This window comes from Chenopodium album, chromosome 23 (genome assembly GCF_948465745.1).
Source record: "Chenopodium album chromosome 23, dcCheAlbu1.1, whole genome shotgun sequence".
Classification (NCBI taxonomy): Eukaryota; Viridiplantae; Streptophyta; class Magnoliopsida; order Caryophyllales; family Amaranthaceae; genus Chenopodium; species Chenopodium album.
This window is the reverse complement of record NC_137856.1, coordinates 24,716,329-24,734,529: the sequence shown is the minus strand read 5'-3', so window position 1 is coordinate 24,734,529 and position 18,201 is coordinate 24,716,329. Positions and strand designations below refer to the sequence as shown.

Here is an 18,201-nt window from a genome sequence, read left to right as displayed (position 1 = left end):
AACTGAAACCTAACCACTCAGAACTTTACTTCACACTTGACTTCAAAATAAAAAAAGTTTTACTTCACACTTAAGTATAAAATTGTTCAGAATAACACATTGTTGATAAGAGTATAAAACCAAATTCCAGCCCACAAATATGACTCAATCTGTTAAACCATACAAGACGGATTGACCTGAGTAGAAGCAACTAGATACACCTACTTGTACGGTCCAAAATAACCTGTAACCAAGATCATGAGTTCATGACTCGGCCTGACCTGCTCGATTTGCCAAATATTTATATTGCGACACGTCATTCATTACGACACTAGTTAATATAAGAGCTGCTACAACATCCTAATTACACAAGCACCTAAAATCACCAGCTAATGAAGTCATGATAACATAATTACATTCCCTTAACAATTATACAAGCGAAAGGAGAAAATATAGACGGTAAGATTCTATGCTTACAGTAAGATGTACTCTTTCCAGATTCTCTGTAAATCAGACGCATCTTTAAGGTAATTATATTTAGTCAACATCACTAATTCTTACAGCATCATTCTCAATTTTGATCATTTGTTTCAAGTGTTTCAACAGTGAGAAGTCACCTTAGTTGCTTTGACGGTTGTTTAAACACTTTCTCAGTGAGGTCAGTTTGAGCCTGATGCATTGGCATGCACACTATATCCTAAATCTGCCCCTGCGGAAACCAGATCAGACTTCACATATGCTTGATACATAACTGCTTCCAGAGATGTCAAGCTCTATTTCTTCAAAAAATTAGCACAGGACTTGCCATAATAATAACCAATATTTGCCTTCGTGAGGACAGTTGAAAATTAATTGGAAAAAAAATAAGGCAGGTGGCTTAGCTCATCAAGCAGAAAACAAAAGATGTGAGAGGCTAGGAGTTTAGAAATGTAAGGCATAAGAGACCTGTGAGTCATGTCTGGAATCACAGCACTCTAGCTCGTCGGTGATTTAATTTGCTGCTTCAAGGATCGAGGGTTAAAAAAAACTGGCAGCTTTAAGTCATTAGTTCAGAGCACTGGGTTTGGTGAGTAATCTGAGAAAATAGTTTCTAATTTCTGGCAAAATATGCTGCATAAGAGATGAATGCCTGCACAATTCCACAAAAAGGTCAGTCAAGTATTCTACATATTATTCACTCAAGCATCGTTACCAATTATATAATTGAGAAAAGAATTAAAAATTGCTAAAAAGTAGAAGCCAATCATAACTTCGTAAGCACATACTCCCCTATTTTCCTTTTTGATTTGTTCCTAAAAGATTGCCCCATTTTATTTTAGATATAAAAGGACAAAATTATCTACCCACTCATTATAATTTTTACAATGTTAAAGGGGAACAGGGCAATCTATTAGAGTTGGAGGGAGTATTAGCTTCTTTACTTCAAAGGCTCACATGACAACTAACCCCTTGTTTCTGATGTCGGTAATACTTGCCAGACAAACAAAACAGATATATCATTCACCTCATGTTAGATATCTAGAATTTTGCTAACTTGCATGCGGCTACTATTACTTTATCAGTTTGGCTCCCTTAATGCCTTTGGACATTCAACCTTTTCAATAGTAACCTTCAATTGTCTTCAGTTCTTCACAAAGTTTAGACAATGATGTTGACAGTTTAGCTTTCTAAAGCTGATGTCTAGATTAAACCGTTAAGTTTTTGTGGGGCAGCAAAAGTAAACGTTGACAAAGATTCCAATCTTTTTTGTGCCGCCCAAAGTAAATCATAAATGCAACTAAAAATGATATATTTGATAATCACCCTAAGTCTAACAAGCAGATTTTGCAAAAAATAACAAATATAACAAGCTTCGCCTTGTAATTTCAACAGACCAAATTAAATTGGTTTTAGATTTGTACCAGAATACCTGAAACACCCAGTTTAAAATTCTCACCTTTTTTTTTAAAAAAAAAAAAAAAGAAAAGAAAACACTCCCTCTGTCCATAGATAAAACCCCCATCTCTCCCAAAATTCCCATCCCCAAGTAAAGGCTCTATTCTCATTTGGGAAGGGTCCCTCAATTATTCACTTTAAATCAATAAAACCCCTCTACCCCAATTATAATATCTCTCACCTCCTCTTAAAACAATATACTGTTCACAATACCTTCTTATAATATTCAACTATATTTAACAAATCAACAATAACCCACTACAATCTCTCTCCTTTATTTTTGCCCAGGAGAAATGGGGCTTGGATTTAGGGATAGAGGTAATAGTCAACTAGTAAAGCTAACGAAAAGATATTAGAGAAACTACATACCCTGGTTGATCACTCAATTTATCATACTGCTCCAAGATGAAAAGGATGCTAGCCTGCCTCAATGACACAGCATGAAATGCCTCAGAAAGCTCGTACATGCTTGACACATTCTCCAAGGATATATCCTTCATATATCACAAAAACCAATAACTCATGATATGTCATCATCCAATAGAAGAAAAATAAATCAAAGAAATGAATGATAAATCAGTCAGCTCACCTGAGCTATGGTATATTCACAAAGGCGTTTTAACCCTTCTAAAAGATACTGATCTGCAGCCCTAAGGAGATCTTGTGCAATGTCTGGTTTTATGTCTACTGATCCAGTATATATAAATCTGCAACAAAATGACAGAAATATAAAGACACATGAATTCTATTGCTAATATTACAAATCCTCAGCAGAATTCGCTACACAAGTGCATATTTAAATAACCTCATCATCAACTCAAAAATCTCCCATCTGATGTTAGGAATCTCTATATCTCTGGCATCCTTTTCCTGTATCACCGTGATAACATCATAGGTCTTATTAGAAAATTTCCAAGCATATAAATGAGTGCACAGTAGTCTGTTCTACATAAAATACCATAGTTCCACGGCTTTAAAAATAGGATTATTTTTTTTTTAATTTTTATTTTGACCACCATTAAAAAAAAATTTAAAAAATAAAAAAAAAATTTTAAAAAAAAACAAGAAATTGTTTTTAACCACCAAAACTTCTCAATATTTTATTTTACCACAAAAAAAAGGTACAAAAATTGGTTTTTACCACCTGCCGTGAAGAGAACGTTAAATCTAACGGTTTAAAAATATGTCTTCAATTTAAATGCCAAAAACATGCTTTTTAGAAGTTTTGGGGGTCATTTTGGCCCTTGGGTTCGATTTGATGTCATAATTGACAAAAAAATGATTGCAAGTGCTTCATTTTGCGTATTCCATGCAAATTGAGGTTATTTTTTAGTAGGCAAAACGAGGTATTTGTGATATTTTTTTGTCAATTCTGACCTCAAATCGGACCCAAAGAGCTAAAATGACCCAAAAGCATTAAAGAGCACGTCTTCAGACTTTGGCACAAAAATCGAAGATTTTTTGAAATTCCATTAGATTAAATGATTTTTTTATAACGGGAGGTGGTGAAAAACAATTTTTAGATTTTTTTTTTTTTTTTTTTTTTTTTTTTTTTTTTGTGGTAAAATATAACTTTTAAGAAGTTTAGGGGGTAAAAAACAATTTCGTGAATTTTTTTTGTTTTTTTTTTGTGGTAAAAGTAAAAAAATATCCTTAAAAATAAGGGAAAGTAATTAATTTTTAAAAAAAAAAGAAAGAACATCGAAGCTAATGTTTCTTGCTAGAACACATGGTGAATGATGCAGAAGACCATCCCGTGCCATATTACAAAGTAAATTGAGCAAGCTTGTGTTCCTAGAAATTATTTCTTCTTTAAGCCCATATTGCCCCCTCTACATCTATCCCCCATTATAGTATTTTATCTTTCACATTAGATTATTATGGTCTTCCCACAGCATATTTATGGTTTCCCTCAAACACCCTCCAAAACAGATATAATAATAAAATTGGTATTTCTCTTAAACAAATATATAGCAGCGTACTAAGCTAATAGAGGAGGCAAAAGGCCTAACTCATCTAACTAGAGAAGTAAAACTCACCCGATAACCACCATCAAACATTGCACGGAATGCATCAGATGAAGCAAGAAGGCAGATTCGATGAGCAAAGAACCGTTTGCCTGAATTTGATGTAATGTTATTTAGAACTTGTGCAAGTGTGTTCAGATAATTAATCAATAGTTCAGAACAAGCGAATAATAAAATACTATAAACAAGCAAGATAGATGCACTTTGAACCTTGAACTAGAAAAGTAACATCAGAGAGTGTTGCATTATTTACATACTGTTCGCCTAAGTAAACCTGCAAAACCAATTGCTATATATGAGAACCCCAACTGCAAAGTAATAAAATTTCAAGAACTTCATATCAGACACACAGCATTTAATTATCGACATCACCTATTTTTCAGACGAAACTACCATCAAGTATTTAGAACATATGAAACTTTTTGTTGAGCAACATGCTTTGAGTTTATAACATGAAGTCAAAATTCTTATAATTAAGTCTAAAGTAATCTAAAACACGTCTTAAAAAATTATTGTGTTCTAAATTTTAGCCTTTTTCCTTAATTTCAAAACACTGGAGTAATATTTTATGAACTTCTTGTATAGTTGTATTTATAAATGTAATCAACCTTTTAGTTTTTATAACTTTAAAATAAAGTCTATGAACATATGCAGCAGTGTTTACAACAAACTTATTATAGAACATGTACACAAAATTCCTTAGAAAAGGTATAACTTAGAAAAACACCAAGAACATTCTAAAAAACCAATGCCCGTACCCTTGTGTTTTTCAATTTTCTACGTTGTACCACCTCTTTTTGAAAGTTACACACGATACCCTTATATTTTATATTTCTTATTAATTATGCCCTCACTGTTAACTTTCCATTAGGAATACCATTAACTTTGCTAATAATAAGAATTTTTCTATCTGTCTCAATTTATAGTTTTCGAATACCAATTTTTATTTATTTATTTTTTTAATTAATTAATTAGTTTTTTATTTAATTTATACTTATTGATGATCAAAGAAATTGAATATGAGCTTGTAGAGATATTCATTGAATATGAGCTTGAATCTTCAATGAAATCTAAAAGAAAAGAAACAATGACAGAACAAAATTAGTAGCAAAATCTTCAATGGGTTCTGTCCTTGTATAATAGTTGACTAAAAGAGCTAAGAAATTTATCTAAGCAAAGAAAATACCATGTACAATCATCACTTAGCAAAAAATATAGAGAATCAAATAAAGGGGAAGTTACCTGTGATATGGGAGAAGGAGGAGCTGCATCAATGGGGGAAAGAGTCATAGCTTTGCTCGCTAATTTACAAAGGGCCATAGCACCATCATGTTGTTGCTTTGTACTAGTGGATTTGAGAAGCCCGAGAAGTAATTCCAGTCCTAGCCAAATAATATAATGTCAATGACGGCAAAATATGAATGTCAATTGAATAGGAATAATTTTAAGACCATGCAGCTATAGAAAAAGACATACCATTGTTATCAATAAAGATTGATCTCTGGTCTTCTGGAGAGCACAGATGAGCAAGAGCCAAAGCTACTTGTCTTTGAACAGATTTTTCTCCCACACGCATGAGATACAACAAGTGGGTCAAGACCTTCAAAAGCATAACTGGATTATAAGCGCTTTCAAAATTGATTGATTAAAGACATATATAACAATAGAACTCCATAATACTAACCCGGCCATGTATTTTCTCCTCTAATCGTTTCAGTGTCTTGGCTACACAATCTTTGGTTGCCTGAAAGCACATGTTTGGCACAAAACATTTGAAAAAGATCCATGAATACAAGAGTAAACTGGAATAGTTTACAGCTCCCACAAATGCCCTATTGCTTAAGTCCTGTAAGCTATAGCAAGTAGCAAATACAACAGAGCAGTAAACAATGTTATATACCACAGCAAGAAACATACCTGAACAATAAACTCTCCTTCCTGCAACTTTTGAAGACCACCAACTTTTATAAAATCAGCTACATTATCCTAGAAATTTCAGTAACAAGGGTGTGATATTAAACCGATAAGAAAATTTAAATCAAGAAATCAATAAGTTCCAATTGATGCAATTCAGAGCATCCAAAATTATAGATGAAGATACCTCGTTATCTGCAAGACCATAGAGGGCAAAAGCAGCATTGTGTTGAAGAGATCCATTTCTTGCATCCAGAAGCTTTAATAGTGGCACTAAACCACCACTGTGAGAAATCCCGGCTTGATTATTTGACTCCTAAATAAAAATTCAATGAATGTCTCACTAGATGGCCCAGAGAAAGAGTTACAAATAAAACTAAAATTAAATATAAAATTTAAAAAAAAAAAAAAAAAAACAAAAAACAAAAACCAAAAAAAAAAAAAAAACAAAAGGAGAGGGAGAGAGAGAGAGAGAGAGAGAGAGTAATCTTATATGATTGCAGAGCTGGAGTACTCAGCAGAAAAGATTTCAGAGTAGAACAGTTTTTGCCATTAATTTAATGTCATAAATGGGTGGTAGTTGTCATAAATGGGTGGTAGTGTGATCTGTGATGTTTTTCTGATATTGTATATTAATCGTTACACGATAGGTCAAGGGAATAATAGCAACTGGCAAAGTTATGATGTATTTTAAATTGAAGTGTCAGCATGCATGGGTTCCTTACTGTTATACCACAGATAGGCTTATTCTTAAACAAAAATCCATCAAAATTGATACAAGAATTAGGAAAAAAAAAAGAGGCAAAGAGGATCAGAAATCTATTAACAGGCTAACAGCTACGAAAACTAGATAATTAAAAAAAAATTAAAAAAAAAAAAAAAAGAAAAAGAAAACCCTCCAATCTCTCATTAAATCAGAAATTCAATTCCACGTAGATATTATAGAAAACTGCAAACCACAAAAACAATTGTCATTCCTCTCCAACCAAAAAACCCAATTATTAGCAAATAAGATGGCCAGCCAAATATTTTTGCCCCTTGCGCCTTCCAAATTTCATCACAAATTTTTGTATGTGGCTGGCCACATGGTGCGGCAGGGGTTACTTGTATGGTGTTACTATAGGTGTTACTTGTTTCTGGGATTACTTGTATGGGCCGGGTGTTACTGGTTTTGTCAGGGATTATTTGTAGGTGTTACCTGTATTCTGGGGTAACTTGTATGGGTGTTACTAGTTTTGGTTAGGAGTTACTTGTAGGTATTACTTGTATTATGGGGTTACTTGTATTGGTGTTACTAGTTTTGGTCAGGGGTTACTTGTAGGGTGTTATTGGTTTGGTACGAGATTTTGGTCTGGGGTAACTCAACCCATTCAAGTGTTCCATACAAGTAACCCCAGAATACAAGTAACATTCTACAAGTAACTCCAGAAACAAGTAACCCAGAATACAATATTTTTTTCAAGAGTTACTTGTACGATGTTACTGGTTTTGGTCATGGGTTACTTGTAGGGTGTTACTAATTTTGGTCGGGGTTACTTGTAGGGTGTTACTGGTTTGGTATAGGGCATACGTACAAGCAACCCTTGAACAAGTAACCTTGAATAAGTAACTCATACAAGTAACCCTTAAATAAGCTAGTAACTCATATAAGTAACCCTTGAATAATTAATCATACAAGTAACCCCGGAATAAGTAATCCATATAACCCCTTAAAAAAAAAACAAGTAACCCCTAAAAAATACAAGTAATCAGTAACTCATGAAAAAAATAAAACAAGTAACCCCTAAATGATACAAGTAACCCCTGAATAAGTAATCCATACAAGTAACTCTTGAAAAAAAAATATAAGTAACCCCTAAATAAGTAATCATACAAGTAACACCTGAAAAAAAAAAAAAATACAAGTAACACCCGAAAAATACAAGTAACCCTGACAATACCAGTAACTCCCATTATTTTTGTTGACTTGGCAGCAGGCCACACCATGTGGCCTGCTGCACCAAAAAGGCACTGTTCTTTCATATATTAAAAGCATAATGACCCGAAACTGTGAATGAAGCATTATAACAAAAGGCTTACTTAACTGATAGCTTCTGGCAGAAAATCATTGCCACCTGAGAATACATGAATAAATAGTTTTCTGTCTCCTCCCTAGAAAGGAATACAGTGTACAGGATGAGGAGGCAAAGCTTAGTGTGGTCTCCAAGACTCCAAATCAACATTATTTCAAGTGTTGAATTTCTCCAAACTAGCAACCCAAACAAAAGCTTTCACCTAATTTGAAAACTTGGCCTTCAAAAATAGAAAGGTGAAAAGAAGAAATAATTGTGAAATTGGAGCTTTTTTGGTTGCTGTAAAATATACGACAATTATAGGACCCTTTTTCAATCATGGAATTTCAACCAAGAAAAAAATCAAGCTAGCTCAACAGGTTAGTAAGCTTCCCAAACTCCCAATCATGAATGTCCCTCCAAACAATGAAAATTCTAAGGCATGTTAGTATCTTGCTCACCCGAAACAATGATATTGGAGTATTATAATAGGCAGCTCACAATCTTTAGAGAGAAAGAACATGGATACTAAAAGGCTCCTCAAGATACAATGGACTCCCTACTACCCGCCTTATACTTGACTCAAAAGGAAGAATTATTACGAAACCCATCAAAAATAATTCCAAGGGATTGCATAGGAAATTAGCAGATCCCTGCCGATCCTTTGAAAACCACACCCCTGTATCACACTATGCTACATGAAACCATTGCAGTAAACGCCACAACAATTCTCCCACCAAGAAGACTTTAGATGCCATATTACAAAAACCAGGCCTCCCACTTAGCCTCTTCCTTAGATATAAAAACACATATAATCAACAAATCTTCTCTTTACCTACCTTAGACCACAAAAATATGTCATTAGCTTCTTCAATATCCTGGCTACACACACCAATATGACCCTATAAGGGGGTGGCTAGGTGAGAGAAAACACAGTGGCAGAAATACAAGGCTAAATGAGAGTCCTTTGAACCCCACCCCCCTCCCCCTCCCTCCCCCCCCCCCCCCCCCCCCCCCGATTCAAAAAAATATTTAAAAAAAGGTATGTATAGTATAAGGGCGATGGTAAACTTTGAAGCTTACAATGTCAAACCAGATACATTTTTTGATAAGATGTCAAACCTGCATACTAGCTAAGTTGGGAGGCATACATCTAGCTCAAACAAGCATACTAGCTACATGCTTTAAACACCTTTTGACAGCTTCATATATCACAGTAGGCTACATTAGTCCAATTCACATGTGCCGCTGTGGGCATAGCCACACAGGCCTCAGAGACACAAAGTACTTGAGTAAAACTCTTCCTATTGCAATACTCAACCCCCATGCCCAAATAACAGGGGAATAAAAAGGGTAATGAGCACGCATAAGGAATCGTTTGTATGCCAACGTTTACATTCTTGTTCCAAGTATCCTTACAATATATTTAACTTGAAAAACAAGCACTTCCTATCCATACAAATTAATCCTAGCATCTGTAAATCACTTGTAATACTTTAAGATATAATTCTAAATGTACAACAAAAAAGCAGAGAATTAATTCATGTAAGCATGATTAACTCATACATCCACATCAAGATTAAAGTATGCACCATGTAAAATATTAACCTGTGCTAGCCTCCCTAAAGCAAAGGCTGACATTTCCCTCAGCTGTAAATCGGGGGATTGAAGCATTTCAATCAACGGTGGAACAGCACCTCTCTGAACAATGTGAATCTAGAAACCAAAATAAGGAAGTTTATCAGGTTTAAACATAGCTATTATTATTTATGATAAGTTTGATGCAAGAAGAAGGAATTTAGTGAGAAAATAACTATTTCAATGCTCACATCAGAGAAGGGTACAACAGATAGATTGATAGATAAATAGAACTTACATAAAACCTTGTCAACACTCAACTACATTCAAATCAGGAACATACCAACGAAGGCCCACAAATTTCAAACTGCGTCACGACTATTGCACAAGTGCAAGAAGCTGTTACTTTCTAAAAAAAATTCGAATCATGGAGTAAAAAGACCTGCTTGCAATTTATGTGAAAAGTGTAGCTACAAGCTTACCATCGAAAGGACTTATATTAGCGGACAAAGCCAAAAAAAATAGGAAAAAAATAACACATGCAAGCTACAAGGCATCGTAGCCTACCATTTGGATTCAAGGTGTTGTAACTTGTAAATAGGATGTGGTTAGGCAAGCTACTATCTCACTATTGGAGTAGCTCTAACAAGCTTTTGGAAAGAAAAATATATTTTAAAGGCTCCTCATCACCATCACGCCTACCCCAATTCCACCCTCACAAAGGAGAAAAAACCAAAAGAAGGGAAGTAAATGACTATCTAGAAGCCATCTCCAGAGCTCTATTCAAACCCTAGCCTTCTAACACTCAACCGTCAATACTCTCAGAATCATCTCTGTTTTTCTCCCACCTTTCTTTAACTCAACCACACCAAGATGTAGCACCATGCCCTCAATGCTTGCTCCCAAAACCCATTCCTCAACAGAGTACAATCTCCCTATGATGCTTATTCTTCATTTGACTTCAAAAATCTAAGTCAAATACTTGCCACTTCATACAGGAGCGGACACTTTGACACTTCAATATTGGCCAAAAACTAGAAACTTAATAATTTTATCTACGCATTTATACATGTATAAAGTCCCTATCCAAATGTAATGACCATAGCTATATTTGTTTAAACACGTGTCCCATTTTTGAAATTAAGAATTTCCTACAGAAGACTCTAGGACCCATATCCGCATTTCAAGTCTGATGATCAAAGCATGCTCTCTTATTTGTTGAAAAAACTAAGGGAAGAGGGGATAATGGAATTGACGAGACAGAACATAAGTCACTTGTCAACCACAAGACCCTAGCACCCAATGATGCACCCCACATAGTAGTTAGCACTACCTCTCTCCACCATCCTCCTTCCTACATTAACTACCAAGCCGCATCAATCATATAGACCATTTCGAGCTAGCCAGTTTTCATTACTGAAGTGCTAGGAAAATTCTGCAGCTCTTCCATCAGCTCAAGTAACAAATCCCAACATCTGCTCTCTTTTTCCAATAAGGAACAAGGAATCAAAAAGAAAGCAAATAGGAAAAATAGAAGAAAAGGAATATGAGGAAAAAAGAACTGAAAAGAAGGGGAAGGTCAAAGCATTGGAGGGAGAAGATCAAGTGAAGAGGGTAGAGTAAAACAAAACATTTTGACAGCTTATCCTTGTCCCTTCTAAGGATTGTGTCAGACTTGCAAGCAATGGCAGAGTGGTTCACAAACATTATCATTCTCCAGGTTCCAAATCAAGTTCCATTTCCGCATCCAGGCCGTGCCATGTCAAAATAGATGCAGCAGGATAAAGTGACAAGTCCATTAATCATAGTCTCAAACACTCAAGAAGTAGATTTATAACTCTTAAAAAATTATACACCTAATATCTAGTAATTTCTTTGGCCAGGGAGCTCTTATAAACAGGAAATTTTAAGTATTGAAAAGTTTAACATACACATACCAATGTTATAATGTAATTGAGGAGCCATTTTGCAAATTTAACCACAACCCCTCTCCAAATTCTTAATTCTCAAATTCTATCCAAATAAAAAATAAAAAATAAAACACCAACAACCTATTCCACTATATATATATATATATATATATATATATATATATATATATATATATATATATATATATATATATATATATATATATATATATATATATATATATATATATATATATTTTGAGGAACAAAAATAACTTAGAATTTTATTGACACAAATATCTATAATTCTTTCATCGCAAGGAATAAATTCCGTGCATGGTACATTTTAGTAAGGGCAATAACGAAGATGCTTTAATCATACAGTTTCTCAGGCATTAAAAATGAGTGAATCACAAATATTATAGCATTCTAATACCCCAAACAGTCACCTTAATTATCAAAACGTAATGAGACTTAAGTTTTAATAGCCCAAAACTCACGCCATAGTAATGTACATAAACAAAGCTACTCCCTCCGTGTTTTAATAATTGTTACACTTAATCAGGCACATAGTATTAGACAAGTTAATTGACTTAAATAAAATAAGAGGTAAGTGGGATAGTTGGAGTATTAAATATTTGTAAAAGAAAGATAGTGGAGTAAATAGTTTATTGAATGTGAGAGGAAAGATATAATTAAAAAAAAAAAGTAGTAGTGGATTTTGGTGGGGACCATGAAAGAGAAAGATATAATATAAAAATGTAGCTTTTTGCCAAAAAAGGAAGTGTAACACTTATTAAAACATGGCCGCATTTGGTAAACGTAACACTTATGAAAACACGGAGGGAGTAAATAATTTTGTTCTAAATAACTCTTTTAGTTCTCTTTCAGAAAAATGGGTACAACAACAAAACCATAAATGATAATATTTCATTCCATATTCTACTAGATACCTCAAGATTGCCAAATATCTGCATCCTGAGTCACTAGTGAGAAACTACCTAATTCCAAATCCAGACTAGTACTGTTGTAAGAATTAGAACCGAACAAATGAAGCAGATATGACAAGTTTCTGATAAGAATGTTCCTAAACTTTAAAACAAATAAAAAAGAACATAGCTCTGTGAAAGACCTTGCAATCTGAATCGGTTGCAGCAAATTGTCCAAGTAACAAAGCAGCTTCCCTCTGGCTCTCAGAGCAGCATGAACTGTTTACCAAGAATATTTACTCAGTTATAAGCAGTATTTAGAAAAAGGGAAAGAAGAAGTGTTTAAAATGTATCAGTATCTATATTAAAAGATCTGCCATTAATTCTGAAAAAGAAATTCATTACATTCACAACAATGACACATTGGTTCAGAAGACACAGTATTCTAAAATATACAATTTAAGCAACAAACATGATCTTAAAAGTAACAAAGGGGACTGAAGAAAACTATGATGAGAGTAGTAAAAAATGATATGAATAACTTGGGTTTACTTGTGCATATAGCACTTAATAGATGGGAATGGAGGGAGAGGGTGACGACTAACGACCATAGGAGCCATCATTGGAATTAAGGCTTTGATATTGTTGGTGTTGTATGCAACAGGAGCTGATAGATTAATTCAAAAGGTAGCATATGCATTACTTACTGAACCTTTATAAAATGAGGCTTGAAACAAGAAGAAAAGGAAAAGAAGACATACAATCAACCTTTGAAATTTGCTCAAGAAACTACATACACAGTGAATTTTACAGATGATTTAGTGATTACCAATAACCAACACTCCCTCTGTTTCTACTTCTATCTTTAATTTTTTATTTGAACAAAAGGAAATTTCGACCAAGAGTATTAAGGAACATATATAAGTAAAAATTAAATTAAAAAAAAAAAAAAAAAAAAGGTCATGTGAAATCTATTTGGTTTAGTTACAAAAAATATACTTTTTATGTTCTCAAGTCTGTGCATTGAAATTTCTGGAAACGGATGGATTAAGAAAGACAACCAACATATATTAAAATCTACTTCCTTCATCCCTAAATAAAAGCCCCATTTCTCCCAATTCTTGTCTTGAATAAAAGCTCAATTTTCCTATGGGTGGAATCCATCATTCATTAACTTCTTTTTTTATCACTTTTAATCAACAAAATCCCTCTAATGCCACCATACTTTCTCTAAATTCCCCTAAAAACAATACATTATTCCCATTACACTGTTGTATTCGACTTTCCAGTGTATTTGCAATTTAATGTGTTACACTATTACTTACAATTATTCCATCACTCTTGAAGGGAAAACTACGGAAAACAAAATAGTGAAAGAATAACAAGGAGATACACCCACTTTTCTTCAAATTAACTTATCCTGATGCCCCTTTTCAACAGCCAAACATCATAAAACTAAGGATTATTACATCTATTCACTTTTACTCATATCTCATCATCAAAGTTTGTTTGCCGCATTGTTAATCAACAATACCCCACAACAATTCCTCTCCAAAATACTTGGGCCTGCGATAAACAAAGCTTTTACATGAGGACGGAGGGATATAACATTTCCTACTTTTTGTAAGCCAAAGTCAAATTTAAATTAATTGTCCTGTTACTTCATTACATCATTTTGAGGTAGGCAAAAGTATATCTAAACATGGCAAGGAAAAATGAGCAAATAAAAACACATATCTGAAACCCACATAGAAAATACCAAAAAATTAATGTCTCAATTATAAAGAAGAGACAGATACATACAAGTCCATCAAAGATATAACTGCAAAATACCTGAGTAGCCTGATAACAGGTTGTAATGCTCCAGCTTGCAGGACATCTTTTTTTATGTTGGGAGACGAATGAACCAAATTTCCAAGCACACCAACCTGTAAAATATTAGAAGCAGACAGTATGATATACATATGTGCAAGAAACTTCATCTATGTCAATTAAATTAGGGAAAATAGGGGCTTCGACACCCCCATCACATTAAAATCCACTACATTGAAATGAACTTTAGTAAAGATTACCGCTTCATAATGTATAGCAGAATCCTCAGATCTAAGCATCAGAATCAAAGAAGGAAGAGCATTACATTCAACAATCTGTATGGTCATAAATTAAAACTGTTAAGCCTTAAAGAACTTGAAGAATTGTTATTAAAAACAATATACATAAACTGATAAGCTAGCTTCAGAAAGGTCCATCACCTGCTTCTTATTTTCATCATTCTTAAAAGCCAGAGTGCGCAGTGCCCCAGCCACTGCCCTCTGTACCTTTGCATCACTATATTCAAGTAGTTCAACTAGGGGTGGAATACCACCTTCCGTCCTGGATAAAGTCCAGGAACCAAAGTCAGGCTAGAAAAACACAGCAATTATCTAGTTCAGATACAGCAAAAGAAATCTAAAGTTCTGAACCAACCTGACAGAGGTTTTGATGCTGCTATTCTCATGAGCAAGGTTAGTAATTGCATCAGCCGCTCTCCGAATGACACCATTGATAGCCCGAGAGTTCAAGCCACATTTGTGCCTCTTCAAAAGATCTACGAGTAGAGGTAAGACACCAGCATCAACAATCGACTGTTGATGCTCTGGCTGCAAGCAGAATCATACAAAGGGTGACAAACATAACCAAGGCTTTGTAAGCATAAACAAAACGGTATACCACTTCCAACCAATCGACTGCAGAAAAATAGATGGATTGGCAGTTTGGAATTCAAGAGTATGAGGGTACTTCATATAAGGTGCCAAAAAAGTCATACAATAGTAATCACACATATACATATACTAAAAGTAACACACTAACCCACACATATATTGCAAGAAGAGATGCTATAGATGTGGCATAGCACCATGTTGAATCAATATCTACCAAACCAAAGCAGATCATCTCATAAAATTTAGAACTTCAATTGGATGCAAAATATTTTGAGTTGCTAACTGATTTCACATCAATATGCAAGTTCACCAATGTAAACTAACCAAAAGTGTGGAATACTGGAATGAAAAGATAATCAAATCCTTCTTTAGATCTATGTAAGAATCAACAGCAGATACTAGTTTCCTCCTACAAATATCCTTAAAATGGTTCACCAACATTTCTTGCTAAGAACTATCAGCTGTATATACCTTACCAGCTCTTTGCATACTGAATATCTATACCTCACCAAAAACCACAGTTAGTAACTCTGCATCGTTCTAATTTTTTAACATTTAAACAACGCAACTAACTTGGTATTGAACGATCCATTATATATTTCCATTATAGAAAAACCTTGACAACAGCAAAAAAAAACTTGTTTGCCTATCCCTTTTAATCATCACATTAATAGATACATAAAATAAAATTTCATATCAATTCTTTCAAGTCAAGCAATAAAATCTCTTAACAGTTACAATATTACACTTAAGTACCCGGTAAATAGAAAATCAATATAACTTAGAAATTCACAACAAACATTCACTAAATTCAATCGGAAAAAAGATTAAAAACCTTCACTGAACTTCAAGTCATGCATCAAATAAATACAAAAACCAATTCTTTAAGTCATGCATTAAAATCTCCTAATAAGCTACATTATAGTATCATGTACACTTCATAACAAATCAATATTGCTACAATTTGGCAATTCACAACAAACATTCACTAAATTCGAAATCGAAATTAAAATCAAAAACCTTAACTGACCTTCACAGCAAGAAGCCCAAGAGCAAAGGCACTAGCTTTCTCAACCTCATGCTCATACGGCTTCACGCCATCATCTTCAACCGGCGACGGCGGCGCCTTAAGATGCTTTACCAATAAAGGAACAGCTCCACCTTCCACAATTATACTCGCTACATCCTCTATTACAACAACCACAAAAATTCAACAAACTTCACTAATCAATCGATCATTCAAATCAAAACCCCTAATTCATCACAAAATCTCAAATTAAACCCAAATTATTCAACAAATTGGGCAAAATCATACCATTTTTCGCCAAATCTGCAAGAAGATGAGTAGCACGCTTAGCGGCGGCTCTATCGGCTTCAGTCCACGAATAGGTGTTGCTTAAAATCTCAACCTGAGCAGAAACCTCACGACGAAGAGCTTCACCTGTGACAATGGCGGATTCTCTCTCTTCTTGTTGTTGGTCTAATTTACGTTTTTGCCCTTTTCTGTCGCTCGAATTTTCCTTCCCCTGCCACTCCTTGGACCCCATTGATGCAGCCCAAAGGGACGAAGAAGAAGAGAAAAAAGACTGAGTAGAATTTGGAAAGCAGAAATATTAGATTTGGAAGGGTATTTTTGGGATTTTAAAAGTTTTCTCTCTCTACTGATTGCTTGACATGTTTGTGTTTTGTTACTTATCTATCGACGAATATTAACTATTACTAAAAACAAAATATTGCTAACATTATCAACCTTTAAACTATATATTCTACGTGTCATTCACACATTAAAAATTTTCCCTTCATTTTTATATGTGATTTGTGTTGTCATCATCATTTTTTTAATTATTTAAATTATACTCCCTCTGTCCCCTATTGATGGTCACTTTTGCCATTTTTGACAACCCAAAATGTTAGTCACATTTCACAATTTCAGGTGCCATGTACCAAATCAAAATGACATATGTACCCTTATTTTTTTTGTCTTTATTACCTGAGCTTCCTGAATTGCCCTTATATTTGCAATTGTACTTGTGCCTTAATTTATTGTTGGTCTTCCTAGATTTTTGCTACTCTGACTCTTTTTTTTGTAACGTTATTTTCTCTCTCTTTGTTTCTCTCTCATCATTTCTCTACCTTTTCTACACTCTTCCATTGAAGACCCCTATTTTCTTCATTCTCTCTCTTCGATTTGGCGTTTTTGAGGTTGAAAATCGCTGGGAAATTTGTGGATCGGTGCTTCACTTGGTCTAACGGATCAAAGCCCTCAATAAATTTTGTGAATCTGCCCCTTTATTCAGGTGATAAGTATCGATTTTGTTCTTCGCTTTCATGTTAATTCGCAAGTTTCAATTTTTTGAACATACTCCTGTCATTTGATTTAGTTTGGGTGAATATATGAGTGGATTACTGTTATTGGGTACATGTGTTGTTCTTCTCTTTCATGTCTCGATTTTGATCTTCTATATGTGTCGATCTATTTCACTGTTAGTCATGGTAATTATATGAGGTTGAGTCTGTTAATTATGCTGATTTAGTTTGATCTTTCATGTTTCGATTTTTATCTTTTCTTGATGTGGTCTAGGGTTTCACTGTTCATTCGAACTACTGTTCATTTGATTAGGGGTTCAATTGTAACTTGATATAGGGTTTACTGTTGACTACATGCATTAGATTTTGCTGATTGTTCATTTGATTAAGTTTTCATTGATAATCAAATTGAGTTAGGGTGGTTCACTGTATGTATTGACAGTGTTAAAACATGAGTTCTTTTGTTTGAATGTTTCAAAGCACAAATAAAGGATGCATGTATTTGACAATGAGTTTGGATTATTTGTGTATTTAGATTGCTGGTTGAATGTGTGTTCTTGGTACTTGTTGGTTGGTTGGTTTGTTGGTTAATACCTTGCTGGTTGGTAGTCTGCTGGTTTGTTTGCTGGTTGGTAGCTTGCTGGTTGCCCGCTGGTTTGTTTGCGGGTTGCTTGCTTGTTGGTTGGTTTGTTGTTGTTTAAGCTTGCAGGACTATTGTTTATGTCATCCTATTTTTTTGTCCCTTGCTTGGTTTTGTTTTCAGGCTACCTGTGACCATGAGTGAGTCCCCTGGTTCAGAAGAATCACACTCTCATCACACCTACAGCTATGAAATGTATAGAAAGCAGAGGGCTACTAGAGATGAGGTT

General features: G+C 34.3%; 1 protein-coding gene across 2 annotated transcripts; it reads right to left on the bottom strand.

Moving 5' to 3' along the window:
* Nucleotides 1–82: 82 nt before the first annotated feature.
* On the bottom strand, nucleotides 83–16,697 carry LOC145607679 (ARM REPEAT PROTEIN INTERACTING WITH ABF2-like). Of its 2 annotated transcripts, XR_014105603.1 has the most exons (20): nucleotides 16,341–16,697; nucleotides 16,056–16,213; nucleotides 14,790–14,962; nucleotides 14,576–14,696; nucleotides 14,396–14,470; nucleotides 14,157–14,251; nucleotides 12,527–12,602; nucleotides 9,515–9,622; nucleotides 6,043–6,171; nucleotides 5,859–5,927; nucleotides 5,626–5,685; nucleotides 5,418–5,541; nucleotides 5,184–5,323; nucleotides 4,152–4,215; nucleotides 3,954–4,033; nucleotides 2,720–2,784; nucleotides 2,504–2,621; nucleotides 2,284–2,408; nucleotides 925–1,108; nucleotides 83–688 (listed from the first exon to the last, which is right to left on the bottom strand). XR_014105603.1 is itself a non-coding variant. In XM_081663272.1 (19 exons), exons 1-19 carry the CDS (start codon nucleotides 16,570–16,572, stop codon nucleotides 1,024–1,026), a joined length of 2,097 nt encoding a protein of 698 aa, XP_081519398.1. In that variant the 5' UTR covers nucleotides 16,573–16,697; the 3' UTR covers nucleotides 83–1,023. The 2 variants fall into 2 exon arrangements, 1 of the variants encoding a protein (XP_081519398.1); XM_081663272.1 differs by having other exon boundaries at nucleotides 83–1,108.
* Nucleotides 16,698–18,201: the final 1,504 nt, after the last annotated feature.

What these genes read in the sequence shown, in the direction of transcription:
- LOC145607679 (XM_081663272.1), bottom strand. Translation starts at nt 16,572, where the DNA reads ATGGGGTCCAAGGAGTGGCAGGGGAAGGAAAATTCGAGCGACAGAAAA. An exon ending in AATCTTTATTGATAACAATG is followed by an intron (nt 5,324 to 5,417) that starts GTATGTCTTTTT and finishes TTATTTGGCTAG; the next exon opens with GACTGGAATTACTTCTCGGG. An exon ending in CTCCTTCTCCCATATCACAG is followed by an intron (nt 4,216 to 5,183) that starts GTAACTTCCCCT and finishes TTGGTTTTGCAG; the next exon opens with GTTTACTTAGGCGAACAGTA.